This window comes from Quercus suber, unplaced genomic scaffold (genome assembly GCF_002906115.3).
Source record: "Quercus suber isolate HL8 unplaced genomic scaffold, Cork oak 2.0 scaffold_420, whole genome shotgun sequence".
NCBI classification, from domain to species: Eukaryota; Viridiplantae; Streptophyta; class Magnoliopsida; order Fagales; family Fagaceae; genus Quercus; species Quercus suber.
Genome location: NW_027069871.1, coordinates 522,829 through 538,000, shown reverse-complemented (window position 1 = coordinate 538,000; position 15,172 = coordinate 522,829). Strand labels below are relative to the sequence as shown.

At 35.1% G+C, this 15,172-nt stretch overlaps 1 protein-coding gene and 1 pseudogene across 1 annotated transcript; one reads left to right on the top strand and one right to left on the bottom strand.

Moving 5' to 3' along the window:
• Positions 1 to 1,950: 1,950 nt before the first annotated feature.
• On the top strand, positions 1,951 to 6,433 carry LOC112005463 (glycine cleavage system H protein, mitochondrial). Its single transcript, XM_024037709.2, has 4 exons — positions 1,951 to 2,185; positions 2,399 to 2,487; positions 5,557 to 5,727; positions 6,023 to 6,433. Exons 1-4 carry the CDS (start codon positions 2,077 to 2,079, stop codon positions 6,149 to 6,151), a joined length of 498 nt encoding a protein of 165 aa, XP_023893477.1. The 5' UTR covers positions 1,951 to 2,076; the 3' UTR covers positions 6,152 to 6,433.
• A 2,621-nt stretch (positions 6,434 to 9,054) lies between these two features.
• On the bottom strand, positions 9,055 to 10,355 carry LOC136062489 (vinorine synthase-like; annotated as a pseudogene).
• Positions 10,356 to 15,172: the final 4,817 nt, after the last annotated feature.

The following is a 15,172-nucleotide window of genomic DNA, read 5'->3' as shown; positions in this document are numbered from 1 at the left end:
TTATGGTAGAGCGACTTGGTTGGTTGGAGGTGGGAAAGTAGAAGGATAGAAAAGTGAGGGAATAGAAAAGATTTGTTTTTTCCTTATGTGTGTTTAGTTGGGAGGATAAAAAAGTGAAAGGATGGAGAATTCATTTGTTTGATTGAGAAGAAAAATGAAAGGATGAAAAATATAGTTTGTATAAATTTACTTTCATATCCCTATAACTTAATTTTTTTCATATAATAGTTTATAAGAAGTAATTATTTTTTAATTATTATAAACTTGTAAATTAACACAACTATTAAAACATCTAGAATATATATATATATATATATGTGTGTGTGTGTGTGTGTGTGTGTGTGTATGCTTACCCAGTAAAGATGGAAAGCCTATCAAAAAAAAAAAAAGATGGAAAGTATGTAAATGAGTCATTTTCCATCTACTCCTCTTTACTCCTTTTTTTTTTCTCCAAATTTGGGAAATTGATTTTTGGTTCCCCTCTCAACCAAAAAACCCCATCCTTCCTATTTTCCTCTCCCCTTTTCCATCATCCCCCAAATCACCCCAACCAAACAGACATTAAATGAGATGAAGCATGCGTTTGGGAAGTAATGAAAAATTAAAATTATTTCACTATTTAGCTTATTTGTGTTACTATTTATGGGTCTCACTGCACTTTTTGTACTATTTATAGGACTCACTGTATTGTTTCAACTAATTTTTACCTTTATTTACAGTACTTTTAGTAATAAGTTTTTAATTTCAGCAAAATAAGAGGTATCCAAATAGACCCGAAGTACATAAATGGGTGTAAAAAGTGCCATAAATTTTTCAGTAACATCCTTTTTTATGAGGGATAGTAACACTCCAAGAGTGGACCCAAAAAAAAAAAAAAAAAGTTTACCTACGGACACCCAAATCTACACCTAATTTCACACACCAAATTTCACAATATATTTGAGTGTCAACTTGTGATTGGATTTTAGTACTTGCACACAAGACCACCATATGTACTGATGTACTTACTGGAGAAAAATTTCGGTGCTCCAAATACAAGGTACTTAAGGGGTTGTTTGGTTTTTAAAAAACCATTACTCATCACTCTTCACTCAATTTTTATCACTTATCACTCATCACTTATCACTGAAAATACCACAACTTCCTAAGGTGGCATGTTTGACACTTGTTTCTAATTTTGATAACTCAAAAAATTTTGTGTAGCTTTTACTTCTTATTTATTTATTTTTTCCTTCAACCCCCAATACTCAAACTCACTGAATCTAGTGAAAAGGAATGGAAAAAAAAGAAAAGAAAAAGAAACCAAACCCAATGTGAAAAGGAAAGAAAAGACGAAGAAGAAGAAGAAGAATACATCTAGTGAAAAGGAATGGAAAAAAAAGAAGAAGAAGAAGAAGACCAAACCGAATTTGACAATTCTTTGACTGTAGATCCCTCAAATATGTGTGTATTTATTAAAGTGCCATCATAACTCTATTTCTATATCTCAAAAATATCTAAAAGTTGTTTTTAGTTTCCATAATTCATCACTAAAAAATCAGAAGAGTTGAGTGATGGAAACAAAAACTGAAAACAAATCCAAACAAACCAAACAACCGTGGGACCCACGTTTTGAGTTATGAGTGATGAAAACAGAGTGATGGGTGATGGAAAATACTAAATTCAAACAGCCCCTAAACATGTTGTGAATTTGAGTGTGCAATTGGGTGTGTCTTTGCATTATAGCAAAAAATCGTACAAATGAAATGTAATTTTGTTTGATCTATGGGTACAGAAGTTTATTTTTTCTGGTGGGCGTGAGAAGAGGTAATTTCTTTGACTATAATCACAAAAAAATTAAGAAAGGGAAACAACAAAAAAAAAAAAGAAAAAAAAAAAGAAAAAAGAAAAAGAAAAAGAAAAGAAATAAAAGCACTGGCTCTCTGTATTCAGGTCTTAGGTTTGGATGAGGCTTTCGTTGCCCACCATTCATCCAAGATAACAAAACCAGGAAATATATGAACTTAACTCATTCATTCTTTGTTATCTACCTCTGCGCTTGAGATAACCAGAAACACAGATAATATAGAAGATAACATGGCTCTGAGAATGTGGGCTTCTTCCACAGCCAATGCACTCAGAATTTCTTGTGCCTCCAAAGCCCATCTCTCTCCTGCATTCTCTCTCTCCCGCTGCTTCTCTTCTGGTATTCTTTTCCTTCAACTTTAATGGGCTCTCTCTCTCTCTCTCTCTCTCTCTCTCTCTCTCTCTGTGGAATTGTAAGGAAAGTTTGGTTGTTCTGCGTTAAGCTTTCTTCAACCAACATAAGAAATGCTTCATTCTTTAGCTTGAATAGTTGTTGTTTGTATATAATGGGTTGTTCTTTGTAAAGCTGATTTCTGTAGGTTATATTGTGCAGTTTTGGATGGGTTGAAGTATGCTTCTTCACATGAGTGGGTGAAGCATGAAGGCCCGGTGGCTACAATTGGTATCACCGATCATGCTCAGGTATGAAACCCAAAAAAAAGAAGAAAAAAAAAAAGAGTCCTGTTGTTCAGGTTATTTATACCAATCTCATATTGATTTTGTGGTTTGTCCTTTGTCTTCAGAGTTATTGAGCCACCATAACTTTATGCTTGCTCTTATTAGAGTACTAGTAGAAGATTTGTTTTTTGATAGGAACTAGTAGAAGATTTATATATTAAGTACGAGCTTAAGTACAAACTTTTGGCTTGTTAAAGTTACTCATTTACCTAAATTATGTTGGATTTTTCTTCTTATTTCTTTATCACTTAAAATTTAGACATTGAAATTGTAATAAGGAATTAGAAGGGGCGTTTTTGTTTGTTTGTTTTTTTGTTAAAGAAATAGAGATTACAATGAGAGAGATTTTGTGCCTTCTTCTAATATTATTGCTGTTCTTTTTTTCTCTCTCCGTAAATATAAAAAAGCGAGCAAAGAAAAAGACATAAAAAATTAAAAAAAGATAAACAATAAAAATTAATTCTGTCCTTTTTGGTTAGTTGGAGACTTTTTAATTTTAAAAGGTTAAGTACAGATCTTTTACTTATAATTTCTTAATTAAATTCAAACAAATAATGGTATAAAATTTAACTATCTTTATAAAATATCATATTGTTTGTGTTGCTTCGTACAATGTAACCATGGGCTTGAATCTAATTGAAAAAATTAACATACAACACCAAAGAAGTTAGTATTTAATTTTCTTACTTTTTTGTTTTTTAGACTTTTATTTTGTGGCATAGACAAATTCAATCTCAAATATATAGATGGAGTTCAATCCTCACTTACACCAAAAATTGATTGGTGTTTTGGTCTGATGATAAAGAGTTATTATAAAGAACAGACGTCATAAGTTAAACTCTTTGAAAAAAAAAAAATCTCAAATAAAAAAAAAAAAAAAAATACTGTATATAGTAAGGTGCTTTGCATTTATGACTGTTGCACACATATTCACGTCCTTATCTTAGTCCATATTTCTCTAACTTTGAGTCTAATTTGAAGAAAAATGCCGGCCCCCATTCTTTAGGTCTAATTCCGGTTGATTATCTTCTTCTGCTAGGGAACCATGTTTCTCTAACCTTCTAATTTGATTGAAGTCTATTTATGGTTATGGTTGATTATGTTCTTATGGTGGGAGACATTTTTCATTACTTTAAACAACCCCCACCCCCCCCACCCCCCCTAAAAAAAAAAATTTACACACTACAAATTAGACTAAAAAATAACTAAGCTTGCTACAATTGGGCTTATCAGAGCTCTCCAGTAGAGCTCCAAAGAATCTGGTATATTAGCCGGAGATTAACAACCCATATGTAAAGAAACCTTAAGTTTTTTGTGCCTTAACAAACATGCCAGGATTGGTTGGGGTCAAACTGTAGCGGGCCTATCTCAGCCTTGAAGTTGGACTTCGGCCTTAATCAAGAACAGAACATTCACAATAAAGCCCAACACATATAACCCCTCACCCGAAGCCCTTTCCTTTTAATGCTATGTCTAGTTTGGGGATGAAAAAGTGGGAAACGGAAAATATAGGAGGATAAAAAACTCTTCTGCATAGTTAATAATAATAATAAAAAGAGTATAGAATAAGTTTGTATAAATTTATTTTCATTCCTATTATATAAAAATACAAGATTTTTTTAGTTATAAGAAGTATTTTTTATTCTTTTTAATTATTATAAACTTATAAACTAACAAAGCTAATAAAACATACAGCAGAAAAAGGACCTCACCAAAATCTCTCCCATTTTCACCTCCCTACCAAACATATTGCCTCCCCTATTTTCTCCTCTTTTTTCCATCCTCCCTTAAAAAAAACCCAAAAAGCCATATATCTTTCCCCTCCTAAAAAAAAAAATCATACTTTGACAGCATGAAACATTCATTTTTTCCCACCTCCCCCTAAGCAAATTAAATTATATGAAATATTTATTTTGGAAGTAATTCTATCAACACAATAACTTTCATAATAATTCAGTTGACAAATATTTATAAGTTCTCATTTGAAAATGAGTGACATAAGGCCCATAATGCACCCTAGGGGGAAAACAAATGCCACTCTAGAAGATAACTCACCCTCATTACGAGAGAATTTCATGTTGGACTTGTAAGGGACAGCATTGTATCCCTCTAGGCTCTAGCGAACACTTGTGTGCTTACATTGTTTTTCCCTCCATGTTATCACCTTGTTACATTTTCAATGATACAAATAACGACACTTATAGACATAATAAATTATATAATTTTCTTTCAGAACTTTTTAATGTTATAAATTGTAATTAGTGCAACATCATTTTTACATGGAATTACAAGTAATATCACTTTTATATACATCAATCACAACATGTGACCTTTGATAATTATAAAAAATGGAAAAATTGTATTGTCATTAGGCTTATTGATCATCTAGTTAATAAACCTCTCCAGACTAATCTATACTCGGTGGTAGTTAGTTCTAATCTTACTTAGGTTAATTGCTATCTTTCAAAAACTCCTGGCCACATGCTAAGTCAATGGGGAAATGAGCAGAACATATATATAAATAAAGTAGTCTGATCACGAGCAAAATCAATAGGCATGTGAACAGGATATGTATTTTAATTGAGTGTGATTAGATGATAATCTGTTAATCACTATACTATGAAGTTTTTTATTTTATTTTTTATTTTATTTTATTTTATAAATTTAAATTTAAATTTTTAAAATTTTAAATTAAAATTTTTTTAAATTTTTTTTTAAATTTTTTTAATTTTTTAATTTGAGAAAGCACTGTGAAGCAATTAAATAAAGAGAAAGAAAGTAAAAGAAATATATAAGAACAAAAAGGTTTATTTGGATGAAAGGATTAATTTAAGAAATGTACATTCTGATAAAAAAACACCAGGTGGTGTTAATTTTTTAATTTTTTTTTTTTTATAAAATTAGCTATTTCTTGGGCAGTTGGGCCTGATGATACGTAATCGATACGTATAGAAAAAGATTATAGAGAAAACATAGAATATTCAATGATAATTTAAAATTGAAACATGGAGCTTCAAATTCAATCATTTACAGGACCATCTTGGAGAGGTAGTGTTTGTGGAACTGCCAGAACCTGGGGCCTCAGTTTCACAAGGTGGCAGCTTTGGAGCCGTGGAAAGTGTCAAAGCAACCAGTGATGTCAATTCTCCAATCTCGGGTGAGGTTGTTGAGGTTAATTCAAAGCTGGCTGAATCACCTGGCTTGGTAATTCTTTCCCTTTACTTCATCCTTCATGATTTATTTATTTTTGATTGCTAACAAGACAATAAATTTTTGCAATCATTGCAATATATTATATGAGTTTGGCTTGTGTCCAATATTCCAGTACATTATATGGGACACAATATAAACATGTGCTCTATAGCTACTTGACTTTCTCTTCTTTTCCGTTGCAATCATAATTCCATGTTTTGTTTATTCACTACTTTCTTTGGAACTAAATGATGTTGAATTTCATTTGCCTGATTGTGTTTTTTTTTTTACACATTTTGTAATGAAGATTAATAAAAGTCCATATGAAGACGGATGGATGATCAAGCTGAAGCCAAACAATCCATCAGAATTAGAATCCTTGATGGGTTCAAAGGAATACACAAAATTCTGTGAGGAGGAAGATGCTGCACATTAGAATTTGTTGCCGCAACCATCTTAGACTAACTGCTTCTCAGCTGTTTAAGATCACTGTTATTTTTTATCCTGTGTCAATAGTCCCTGCTTTCCATTGGACCTTTTAGGTATCATCTATTAAAATAAAATAAAAAGTTATTGTCATCGATTTTGAAGTTGCTGGCTCCAAGTCAGTCTAATATGCCTACTATTCCCTCTCCCTCCCACTTTTGTAATTCGGTATCTTCCTGTGGATTCCTTCCTATTATAATTTATTTCATTTGCGTTTGTTGAAATTTTCTCATCAGCGAGGAGTTATATGATGTGTCTAAATATCTAATACGTGTAACTTCTCATTCACAATATGTAAGTCTTATAGATGGGACCCACATATTATGGGTGAGATGTTACATATATAAAAAAACATGGTATACTTTTTTTCTCTAAGTCCCTGGCTCTGCCACTGTTACCAAAAAAAGAAAAAAAAAGAAAAAAGAAAGAAAGAATATAGTAATGTCTGAGGGCATGTAAAAATAGAAGTAAAAAAGAGGTTAAATTGGAGGTAAAAGACAAGCAATTTCATACACTATCTATATTCTTTGGAATGACACCTCATTCTAATAACTTCACCAAATATAAAATTTCTCTTGGAAGCTTCTTGATTTTTAGAGAAAAGATTTTCATTCAATAAATTAAAGGGTAAAAATTAAGTATAATATTAGGTTTTTCAAATAAATTCAAATAAATAATTGCATTGAAGTTAATTGTCTTTTAAAAAGATAATAGTATTTGTGTCTTATTAGTTAATGCAATCATATGTTTGAATTTAATTGTTGAATATAATGTAAAACATGTAAAGGACTGCACTTAAGTTTTACTCTAAATTAAAAGATTTTTTTTCTTTTTTGATTTTGAAGTCTTGTATTTCCGTTAGTAAACATTGATTTGTGAATTATGATCAAAATTAAAAATAATTTTTTTTTTTTAATTGGGTGGATACAAGTTACATTAATCTATCACTTAGGTATTTTTTAAATTGTGCTTTTTAAAAATTAAATTTAAATTTTACATAAATATAAAAAAGCACAAAAAATACACTTATGCACACAATTAATTGTAGTAAATTTTATTTATTTATTTATTTATAAATTTCACTCAAATTTGTGAGAACCAGGGGGCGACTTTGGAAAATCGACTAAGGAGATTATACTTCTTGACTAGAAAGATTGTAAAATGGAGTCATCACTTCACTTTCTATAAGGGATGTTAAAGAAAATATGGAGTCATCACTTTACTTTCTATAAGGGAAGTTAAAGAAAATATAAAATTTAGAACATAAATATAATGAGGATTTCCTATTACATACAATGAAAACGACTAATTTAAGATTAGTTTCTTGACATCTAATGACCAATAAATTTTTACATTATTTCCATCATGCCACACATTAATAAATAAAATGAAAATTCATCATCTAAAAAAGTGAACATGTCACACTTTTTTTAAGAAAATAATTGGCAGTTCTTATATGTGGAAAATAAGAAGTTAAATGAAGAGACCATGCAAGGGAGCTTGAGGGTCTGGGGGGCAACGACAACAAGTGAAGCCAAGTTGGCCCCCGATATTCTTGATCACAGGCTGCCCTATCAGAATTAGAATTCCATTGGATTGTTCACTTATAATAAAAAATAAAAAAAAGTAAAAAGTTCATGTCTAGTTACTTACAATTACAATATTTTAAGACTCCAAGTTAATTATTCAAATATTCCTATTGTTCTGTCTCCCAATCCCGTAATTCTGCATCCGATGCAATTAAGATCTCTTCCCCTAATTAACATATACCATTAATAACAGGATCTTTTGTTTGGGTCTTAACATTCTGCGTGCTAAAATATTCTCATATAAATTCTTAAACCGTCTAAAATACCTATATTTTTTAGTTTTTTTTTTTTGAGAAAATAGTTAAATAATTTTAATTTAAATTAAAAAATACAAACTAGCTAAAAGAATAATTTAAGTTTTAGCCTTTTTATTTTAACTTCTCCATTCAACCTAAAACCTAAGACACTATCTTTATCTCATTTTTAAATATTAGTCCATATTACTTTCCTCTTTCTTAAAAAAAAAAAAAATACAATAGTTATTTATATCACTTCTAAACATTATAACACTAAATTAAAAATAAAAAAAAGAGTATTATTGCATTTGCAAAGCGCGTGTGATGAATCCAGTAGTAATATATTTTTGTTTCCTTTACTTTTGTTGAATTTTCAAAGATTTTGTTCATAGAAAGCTCTAATGTTGAAAAGATCAAGAATATCGACAGCAAGCTTTTCATAAAATGTATATAGTAGTCCTTTATAAGCTTTCTCGGTTCCTTGTCTCAAAATATCGAGAACAAGAGGGACAATCAGGCCAAGCACAAACACAAAGAGAATCGAGTCAACGGCAAGATAAAGAAGAAGACTGACAAAAGCTACAGTCGTTTATGTAAACAGCTCTTAAGCTGTATGTAGTTTTTCTATAACCTGTTTTTATTCTTATAATGGGCATGTGGTGTGCACTTTGCTTGCTAATACAGGTGTCTTAGTGTGATTAGTTGTTAATTAATAGATGGTCATTTTTTTCTGTTAGTTTGTTAATCTCCCTCTGTTGCTCTGTTTTAGTACCACGCCGTTTTCGACTGATCATGATTTTAAATTTTATTTAATTAAAAATAAAATAAAATAAGTAAAAAAAGGGTGTTGTTTCGAAGTGTTAACAGCAGAATTGAATGACTATTTAACAGAGGTCTAAATTGAGTGCCTTTCAAATTTAAAAGAGTGAAATGACTTGATATAAACTTAGAGGGTTGAAATGAAAAGCAGTAAAATTTAGAAAGTGTTTTTTGTATTCTGGCCTAAATTTAAATAGTTACTAGCGAAATCAAACATCAATGCTGGGGTTCACTGAAGCAAATTCTAGAAGCTCCTCATGTTGTTCAAATGTGGACATCTCTTCCTCATCCAAGGTCACCGTCAGTCGTACCCTGCAAAGAAATGGTATTACTCCAAGCTTGTTTATACTTGTGTTCCATACCGGCTTGCCCCACCCGAAATCGGTTTCATACAATGGAAATTTGGACCAACTTGAGCATTTGTATACCACCAATTCCTTCCTATTCCTGAAGATCTCTGCCCTCTCCTTGAGAGCATCCATTAGAGCCGCGAAACCTCCTTTCCCTTTGAACTTGTTTGCCTTGTTGTTGAGGAAGTCATTCTTTGTCTCCCTCATGCTTTGCACTAGCTTGTGTAGTTCTAGGTCGCTCTCTTCTTCAACAATCACCGCAAACGGCCACACGAAGTTTCCAAACACTGTGTCAGGCAAAGGCGGGTCCATTCTACCGCGGAGGTTCAATCCTTGAGACAACACGGTGGGCTTCAAAGACCCGGTTTTTGATTTGACAACCGCTGCCATCGCATTTCCAGAGTTTTGCTAGTACTAGTTCTACACGTGAAGGATAGTATTGCTCTCGTCCAATCATGCTTATAACTTTTACTCTAAGCTCTGCAATTTTAGAGGCACTGATCACGAACCTCCCGATTTTGAACTTATCGCCGGAAATTTTCACAGACGCTGACATTCCTGGAATCTCCTTAGGCGGCAAGAGAGAAAATCCAGTGAAATTGGGGAGAATAGGTTCACTCAAACCTCGACATGTCTCGGTCCAGCTCTTTAACAGCGTTAGTAGCGAAGCAATATCGATAATCTTTTGTGAAAGGGAAACACTAACAGTGGTGCCACCGCAGCTGAACTTGATAAGCCACATGGAACCCTTGGGCAATTCCAGGGTTTCAGGATCAGTGGTGGGAAGGAATTGATCAAGTGTCTCAAAGTTTGGTTTGCTAAGGAAGTCGGAAAGCGGACTATCACATCGGGCTTCGATGAAGAACCCACCATCGTCATTGTAGTCGATGGTGGAGGCATCAAGGAGGCGGCCAGCAAGGGGGTAGAAGCGGGTGAGGGTATCGGATATAGATTGCTGGAGGAGTTGGGATTTACGTGAGAATTCCAAATTGGGATTGGTGGTGGCTAGTGGCTGCACCTACATCGGTGGGGAAGAAGAAGGTCGTGTTGCCATGGATGGGCGGAGAGAGTTGGTCAAGAAGAGAGAGTTTAAAAGTTTTGAGGTTGTGAGGAGTAGGTGAAGAAGGTTTGATGCAAGTTCTAGAAACAATCTGAGTCATGTTTGCTTGCTTTTGATTTTGCTGTTCTTACAGCTAATTGAATTTGAAATGAGTATGAATGATGCAGTTCTTTCTTCCTTTATAGATAGAGGAAGCAATGCTTTTGGATTTTAGTACATAGGAAGATAGTTAGAGTGGGAATATTTTGCTTGTTCCTCATTTTCTTCAAATGCCCCAGTCTTGAGTCTCTTGACTCTTGTTTCAGTTTCAGTCGGGCATAAGGTACAAGAGCTACATGTTACAATATTACGTACAAAAACTAGTCAACAAAAACAAAATCATATTTCTAAGTTTGATTTTCTCCCAAGTTATAGGGCATAAAATTAAGTATTTTGTATCGCCACCAACAGAACAATATATAATTGTTGGAATATGCATGGGAACATACACATATATTTTTAGGTAAATTAGATTGCATTAAAAACTAAAGACTTCGGAACAAGTCGGTACAAGACACTGCCGAATTATTCATTACATCAGCATATTACCAATCAATTTATCACCTAAAATAACTACGGATGTTACTTTTACTATTTTTTTTATATTAATGAAAATAGAAGAAAACTATACTAGGTTAACACTTCATCAAAGATATCACCGCACATCTTTGATGAGATAATTACTTTACAAGTATAAATACTTGTAGAGTGTGAGGGGTAAGAGTTGAAGTTCAAATCTTCAGGAGGGAGCTTCACACACATATACACTTAGATTAGGTTAAAGTAGAATTTCTATATTGTATATATATATATATATATATATAAAACACTTCATCAAAGATTGGTAAGACATCCCATCAAAAAAGAAAAAGAAAAAAGAAGGTTAGACATTTCCAAGAGCCTTCTCAATAATTAATTCACATTATATTATTCATTTCATATGGAGAATTGGGGGCTGAATACTCCTATCTCATCCCCCTTATATTGTAAAATTATATATTTGTTTTATTAAGAAAATAGTGAGAAACCTTTTTTTTTTTAAGGTCAAAATGCAAAACCTACCCTTTAAATTTCACAATTTTTTATTTTAGTCCTTTAAATTTCAATCCTCCTCAATTTAGTCATTTGTTAACATTCCATCCATTCTTATCGTTAACTTGCCCTTAATTTAATATTTTATTTTCATTCGATTATTTATTTCTTAATTTTAAAAACATTAATTTAAAAAACTAGAAATTAAAATAACAAACGACTCGTCCCTCCCCATCTAAAGAACAAGAATAGAAACCCCACCCGCTCATTGCCTAACCCATTGAAAACTAAGACTAAAGAGGGAGAAAGAGAGATCTAGGTTAAGGAAAAAAGAAAAAAGGAAAAAGAAAAAGGTGACGTCATCCGTCTTGAAGGAAGGACAAGATCGGGGTCATCTAGTTGCTTTCGCTCTGGATTGTGAAGGTAGGGACCTTTTCGATGCTAGGGCGCTTCTGGACTTTAATCTTTAGATTTGCATCCATTGGCCCTGCTTCTGATGACGGCTGCTTCGCCAGCTCATCTACCCCCATATTCTGGCTTCTGGGGATCTATGTGAACTCTATTTGATCGTACTCTTGTGCCAGAAGTTTCGTCAACCTTAGGTATTTTTGCATCCTTTCCTCATTTACTTCAAAATCCCCTTTTATCTGACTTACAACGAGCTTGGAATTGCTCTAGAGAAGCAAGTTTTTGATTCCTAGTGCCTTCTCGACCCTCAATCATGTCAGTACTCCTTCGTATTTAGCTTCATTGTTGGTGGCCGAGAATGTTAGCTAGACTTCGTATCTGAGCGTCTCTCCCTTTAGGGTGATGACAATGACCCCTACTCTGCCCCTCTTTCGAATTGACGAACTGTCAGTTTGAATCGTCCACCTTTCTAGTTTGTTTGTATCTCCCTCTTCATCTGGGGCTGTAAATTCGGCGATGAAATCCGCCAATGCCTGAGCCTTGATAGCTGTCTTGAGGTGGTATTCAATGTTGAATTGGTTGAGCACAATGGCCCACTGGATCATCCTCCCTGCAGCCTCGGGCTTGTTCATCGACTTTTTTATAAGTTGGTCCATCATTACCAGGATAGGGTTCGCCTAGAAGTAAGGGCGCAACTTGCGTGAAGCTACAATCAAAGCAAATTCAATCTTCTCTATGCGTGGGTACTTGGCTTCTGCCCCCTTAGAAAGCCTGGCTGACATAGTAAACTGGGAGTTGTCTTCCATCCTCTTCTCGAATTAAGGCAGCATTCATAGCTGTAGTTGACACTGCTAAGTACAGATGCAAGTTTTCTCCCTCCTTAAACGGGCTTAAGAGAGGTGGATTGCTCAGGTAGTGCTTGAGTTCCTGGAAAGCTTTCTCACACTCGTCCGTCCAAATGAAGGCCTATTTTAGCGTCTTGAAGAAGGGCAGACATTTATCCATTGCCTTTGAGACGAATCTGTTGAGTGCTGCTATCTTGCCTGTGAGCTTCTGGACTTCCTTCACGGTCTTGGGGGATGCCATCTCTAGTATGGCTAGTACCTTCTTTGGGTTTGCTTCTATTCCTCTCTGGGACACCATGAACCTTAAAAACTTTCCTTACGCCACCCTAAATGCGCACTTGCTGGGGTTTAACTTCATTTGATATTGTTTGAAAGTTGTGAACGTCTCTTGGAGGTTGTCCAGATGAGCAGTCTCTTCTCTACTCTTGACGAGCATGTCGTCTACGTACACTTCCATGTTTCTCCTAATTTGTTTACTGAACATTTTGTTTACTAGCCTCTGGTAGGTTGCTCTTGCATTTTTCAACCCGAAGGGCATCACCTTGTAGCAGTAAAGCCCTTAGCTTGTGATAAAGGCAGTTTTCTCTTGGTCTTCTTTAGTTATTTTTATCTAGTTGTATCCTAAGAATGTGTCCATGAAGGTCAGGAGCTTGTGTCCCACTGTGAAATCCACTAGCTGATCTATCCTCGATAGGGGGAAGCTGTCCTTTGGGCAGGCCTTATTTAGGTATGTGAAGTCCACGCACATCGTCCATTTCCCATTTATCTTCTTTACAAGGACGATGTTGGCTAGCTAGTCTGAGTAGTAGACCTTGCGGATGAAACCTGCTGCTAGTAGTTTATTTACTTCGTCCATGATTGCCTGGTTCCGTTTCGGAGTGAACACCCGTCGTCTTTGTTGGATGGGCTTTTTCTCGGGGTCAACATTAACATGTGCTAGATAATCTCTAATGATATACCTGGCATGTCTTCATGGTTCCAGGCGAAGATGTCCAGGTTTTCCCTAAGGAATTAGACTAATTTCCTCCTCATGTCTGCACTCATAGTCGTCCCTACTCTTGTAGTCTTTGTTGTTTATTTGTCTACTAGCTCCACGTCTCCAAGGCTTCCACCTTCTCCTCGTCTTTCTCCTCGATCATCTACGTATGGTTTTTTTTTGCAGCCAACACTGCCTGGTAGCACTCTCTAGCCAATACTTGATCTCCTTTTACTTCACCTACCCCATTTTCTATTGGAAATTTTACTTTCAGGCAATAGGTGGACGTGGATGCCTTCTAGCGGTTAAGTGTGGGCCTCCCTATGATCACATTGTATGAAGAGGGACAATCTACCATGAGGAAGTCCAACTAACGAGTCAATTGTCGCGGAGAAGACCCCACTGTGACCGTTAATGTCACTATACCTTTGGGGTACACCCTGTCCCCACTGAAGCTGACAAGAGGGAACTCAAAAGGGTGCAGCCTTCTTAGATCTAACTTTAGCTGTTGAAAGGCGGATAGGTAGATGATGTATGTGGAGCTGCCGTTGTCTATGAGGATTCTCCTAGTATTGAACACTTTTGTCGTGAGCATTATGACCAAGGGGTCGTCATGAGGCTGCTTCACTCCTCTGCCGTCTTCTTTTGAGAAAAACATATCCCTGTCTGTCTGTCTTTGCTTTAGGGGTGTGATCCTGTGGATGCTGTTTACTTAGCTTTGGTGTGACTTCTTAAGGGATCTGAACGACCCACCTGTGATCATCTTTATTTCCCCAATCACACTTGGTGGACGTTGGGATGCGTAATCTTCGTCCCTCGATGAGGCTTCGTGCTTGTCCTTGTTTTCATACTTGGACTTACTAGGTTCTCCTTTCTTTACAAACCTCTGCAATTTCTCTTTACGTATGAGTTCTTCTATCTACTCCTTCAGGTCCTTGCAATCTTCTGTGTAGTGACCATAATTCTTGTGGAAACAGCAATACTTCTTGTCATGTACATTGAGTGATGAATGTAACGGCCTTGGCCATTTGAGGTAATGCTCATCTTTAATCTGTGCCAAACTTTTGTTAATGGGCATAACTAAAGGAGTGAATTTTACCTTCCGAGGAGCTTTGTCATCTTTCCTTTTACCCTCGTCATTATTCTGACGATCTGAACACTTTCTTTTTCGTCATCTCCTATCGTCTTCCTTCCTTCCCTTTTCACTGGTCTTCTCTACGTCTTTTATTGATGCTAAGGCGTCTTCAGCGTTCATGTATTTCTGTGCCTTCAAGAGCATCTCTACCATCGTCTTTAGGGGATTCTTCGATAGTGAGACCACGAACTCCCTGGATTTCAATCTAGCCTTAAAGGTTGTTAGTTGCACCTTGTCATCAGCTTCGTTGACCTCTAAAGTTTTGCGAGTGAAATGCTTCACATACGATCTCAGGGTTTCATTTTCTCTCTGTTTGATGGTAAGTAAATGATCTGTTGGCCTTCTCGGGCGCTGCCTCCCGACGAAGTGGCATAAGAAGGAATTGCCCAACTGCTCGAAGCTATTGATGGACGACATTGGTAATTTTGTGAACCATTCTCTTGCAGCTCCTTTGAGAGTGGTGGGGAATGAACGACATAGTA